General features: G+C 30.8%; 1 protein-coding gene across 3 annotated transcripts in view; it reads left to right on the forward strand.

The window, feature by feature from the left end:
* The window catches only part of LOC107457194 (zinc finger Ran-binding domain-containing protein 2), a 24486-nt gene extending 20170 nt beyond the window's left edge, over positions 1-4316 (forward strand). For all 3 annotated transcript variants that reach the window (XR_011637120.1, XM_071182924.1, XM_071182925.1), the window contains exons 8-9: positions 3712-3783; positions 3910-4316. Coding sequence is in view for 2 of the 3 variants with exons in the window: in XM_071182924.1 (XP_071039025.1) it covers positions 3712-3783; positions 3910-3946 (109 nt within the window). In the remaining variant the exon portion in view is untranslated. The remainder of the gene's footprint in view (positions 1-3711; positions 3784-3909) is intronic.
* Positions 4317-4774: the final 458 nt, after the last annotated feature.

The raw sequence follows: 4774 nt of genomic DNA on the forward strand, positions 1-4774 counted from the left end.
CTCTTTATGTTATTAATGTTCTTTTTTTTTGCATATATGTTATATTGTTTAAGTTGTAATTTTTTTAAACTACCAAAAAAAAAAATATTTAAAAATATTCTATTTATTATATTATTATCACAAATGATTATATTATTGAAAATGTATTTAAGCTTGTAAATTTGATCTTCATAAAAATCATTTTGCCCTAGTTTAATATCTCCAATTTTTATAGAAAAAATATGTGTTAGTATGAAACAAACAAATATGCTGTTCCTACTACTAATTTTTCATACGCCCTTCTCTGTGTCAAGATTCATTATGTCCATATTAATTCAATTATTTCGCTCAAAAAAATTTGTCGGGAATGTTTATTCACATTATGATCACTTATTTTTTTTTTGCTTGTGCTTTGAGCTACCATCTATATTTTCATTGGTACCATCCATATTTTCATTGGTTATTTTCTTTCTTTTTTTCCTCTTTATTTTTTGGACTGATATTTGCATGCCAATTAATCAAAATTGTCATCTGCTTCCGCAACAGATATAATTGCTTGTATATTAGTGTTTTTTTCCCTTTTCCTGATATAAAAAACAAAGCTCTATATTAATAACAACTTGTACGTGTTAAGACAGAAATCGATATAACAGGTTTTGATGTTTTAAGGAAGTTGTTTCCAACGAAATATAAATGCGTATTGGGTAATGTTGCTCGCCTCTGTGACTTTGGCTCACAGGTGCCCACTGGGTAACGATAAATGAGCAACACTTCCGACATCTTCTAAGGCGAAGAACGAAAGTTCAGTGCCTGCCATTATTTTAAAAAAATAAAATAAATAATAATAATAAATGCAGCTCTACGTCTATTCTTTCATACTAATTGAAATACTTCTTGAAAATAGCCTCAAGAAACCACCTTTTGAAGGCATGCGCCCAAGCTTACGAAATTTCTGAGATTCATACTTGCAAATTTAAATAAGAACGGAATTCAACTCTGTAATTTAAATAAGAATGGAAAATTCCATTTTGTTACAATTATTTTGCAACTAATAAAATGTAAACAACTGCAGTTCTTTTTTGCCTAATCGTGTACTGTAGCGCAGGGCTGCCGTTGGCAATTAAAAAGGCCGTTAAAACATTTATTTATACAAAAAGATACTAAGGCAACCAAATTTGCAATTCATTCTTTTCTCTTATTTGAAGTTATAAAATAAGGTAGTGGCTGAGGGAAGACCCCCTATATTGGCTTCTTCATTGTAAAGGTAATTTTCCTCATGTAAATAGTACTAGATTGTCATAAAAAAATCCATTCTGTTCTACTGGCTTCTAAGCGATGACAGTGTCATAATTACAAATTCTGAGCATTCTGAAGAACACACAATCTTCAAGCAGCAATAGCAGCAATTCTTATTTATTAAGCTTTATGCACTCCAGTTCTAAGAGTGACTCAGAAAATTATCATATAATCTTGGCACATTTTAAATAGTTTTTGTAGAAAAATTGCGATCAAAATCCCAATTCTTGTCAGTCTTACTGTTATTTCAAAATGATTGCAATGTTTTCATAAAATTGCAAGGGAAGGAAGATGGCCACCTCATTTAAAATTTAATTCATTTAAATTTAAAATCGGAAATTCATTTGTTCGATGATATGATGTAGTGAAAATTTATGTTTTGAGCAATATTCAAATGTAATAAAAAAAGCAAGTATAAATTTTAGCTAATTGAAATCTAAGTTATTAACTACATGCTAAGGGAAAATTCTTTTTAGTCCCACAACAAAACTTTATTTTATTTATAATCTCCGATATCACAATGTTCTTTCGAAGCCACCTGACTTTTATGATTCTATGGTTGATTCCCCCTATGCACCTAGGGGAAAAAAAGCCTGCCACATAGCTGCCAACCCTTCTGCATTTTGCAGAAGCTTTCTGCATTTTTACTTATTTTAGCTATTTTTTCCTCTTTTATGCACAGAAGATAAGATCTTCTGCATTTTACCCATCTGCCTGATAGCTAGTATTTTCTTTAAGTCAGACGTCGCTGTTCCTCTTGTAACAGCGTTTGGCAGGGCCGTAACTACATTTTTAATCGAATATTGTACCATCAAGTAGCTGCTCGAAAGTTTTTTTAAAATATATTTGCTTTTTTTTGCTAATATTAAGTGGATTTATAAATAAATAATTAATTAAAATCCGCTTCTTTTATAAATTTATTGGTAATTAGTATGTGCTTGCGAATCTTCTGCATTTTTAGGCATTTCTTCTGCATTTTTTTTGTCTATCTTCTACATTTTTATAACTAGAGGTTTGCCACAATTCAAGCACCACCTTGAAATCTGAGGCATTTAAGGCACTTCAGAATGAAAAGAGTGAAAAGAACAGAGTAATAAGAAAAATAAATGTAGAAAATTTATGTACTGTGCACAAACTAAAAAAAAGTCCACCCTGAATAACTTTTGATCTAGTTATTGGATCTTCATGTTCTAGGATTCAATCATGTGAATTCAGACTAAAACTAATTAACTATAAACTAATTAATGCAGTTACTAATTAGTTATGAAATCAGACACAAAAACATAATTTCTCTGAATAAAAATACCTCTTTTTTAGGTGGATTCAGATTTGGGACCCCCACGATATGGGGGGTAGCCGCAATCTGGGAAGTGTGGTCCCTATAGTTTGATCAGGAGAGAGATTCAAAGCGTTAATTTTATTTTTATTCGCCATATCTTAAGAGCTCTTTAAGCGAATTGAAATATTTCTGCACACAATTATGAAATTTGTTTCCCCAAGTACAATTCATTGCAAAGAATAGCTTTCTATAAATATTTTATTTTTTATGACTTTTTAAATAATAATTGAAAGATTTTGAATTGCAAGGTTTAAAACTTTTTACACCATCTGAAGGAAAGCAATTTTACATGGTAAAATACAAAATTTGTGTGAAATTGGTCGAATACTTTCTGAAAAATCAAATTTTAAAGAAGCCGAAATTTTACACTTCAATTCCTCAGGAACTATTCGATTGATTTTGCTCAAATTTCGTATTTTACCTCGCAAAATTATTTTTTCTAAAATGGTGTAAGAAATTATATACCTTGGGGATTCAAAATTTTTTCGACCATTGTTAAATGAAATAATAAAAAGTAATAAATTTTAAAAAAAAGTTATATTTTGCATGGAATTATCTTCGGAAAACAAATTTTATAATTGTGTGCAAAAATGTTTCAACTCGGTTAAAAAATTCTTGAGATAGGCGAAATGTGCAAAAGAAAAATAAATTTAGCAATAAATGGTGCAAACTTTGGACCGCTCTTCTGACCAAGCTATGGGGACTATATATTGTGGCACCCACTATATTTGGAGGGTCAAAAAATCCAAATTCATCAAGAGAAAAAAGTTGTGTTAATTCAGAGAAAGTATTATGTTTTTCTTCTGAGTTTGTAACTTAAAGTATCTGTGCTAATTAATTAGCATTTCAAGGGTCACCCCCTCAATTAATTTAGATTGAGTACTGGAATGTAAAGATCCAATCATTACATTTAAGTTATGCAGGGAAGTCCGGTTTTTATTTTTCGCTCTGTCTAATATAAAATTTAAATGTATTATAGTTCATGGTCTAACCTGATTTTAGAAAAACCTTTTTAATATTTTTTCTCTGATATATAGAATACTTTTGATTGATGAAAAATAATAAAGCTTTTATTTTATTTGCTTTGAAAATTTTAGGTCTAATTCACCAACGAACAAGAAAAAAATTAGAAAAAGGTCATCTAGTAGTAGATCACCATCAAGAGACAGGTTTGCCATTAACCCTATATTAAAGATTATTTTTAATTTTAAAAAAGTTATAGATTTTCTATGTCGTTTGTGTATGGGCCTGTATATTTTGTTCGTTGAAACTTAACGTGGACTGTTTATTTTCAGATCAATTTCACATTCACCTGCGAGCCGCAAAAGATGAGGCTGTCTTGAAAGTTAATGTTTGAACCTTCACTTTGAGGAAAAGCAAAAGTAATGGACGATACTACAAGTGCTCTTCAGTACCAAAAATAAATTGCATGTGCGTTCCTTCCTTTATTTAATTATACTTATTCTATTAGATGTTTTTCTCTCCTCCCTTTTTATTTTTCCTCTCCATTTTAGCATAGGTTAAGTAATCATATACAACTTAAATGATCTTCCAATCTCTGAAGCTATTCAATTTTTGAAAAAAAATTCAGTGCTATCAAGTTCAATTTTGATGCCATTATATGTGTCACTCTGCAAGATTAGAAATCATTGCTTTTAAGCAATGAATCTGTAAACAAGCTAATAAATTATTATAACTCAAATAGTGTATTTATTTATTTTTCATAACTTCTTGCTCTTATACATATTTCTTGTTAGAGTGATAAAAAAAATGACATTTTAGCATTAAAAATATTAAAATTTTTCCATTACGAGGATACAAAAATAAAATAAACGTTTTTTAAAATTTTATTTCCTATGAGCTGCACGATCAGTCTTCCCGATGAGCAGACCTAGTGCATTCTCCTGAAGTGGTATCCACTCTTTCAAGACCGCTACACTGGGTGAGATAGCGTTGGCCATGACAATTTGCATGTCTAGTTTCTGCCACACTAGATGGCAGCACCGAGACTATATTTGGATGCTCTAAGAGCAAGAGCCAATAAGGCACTCCAGGGATCTTTTACATGCCGCATAATCATACGACATGGCCGCTGAGGATTTTCTGCATCCCAAAAATCCGGTGTCTAGGCCGGGGATCGAACCCGCAGACTTGGGTTCA

The sequence above is a fragment of the Parasteatoda tepidariorum genome, chromosome 7 (genome assembly GCF_043381705.1).
Source record: "Parasteatoda tepidariorum isolate YZ-2023 chromosome 7, CAS_Ptep_4.0, whole genome shotgun sequence".
In the NCBI taxonomy this organism is placed as follows: Eukaryota; Metazoa; Arthropoda; class Arachnida; order Araneae; family Theridiidae; genus Parasteatoda; species Parasteatoda tepidariorum.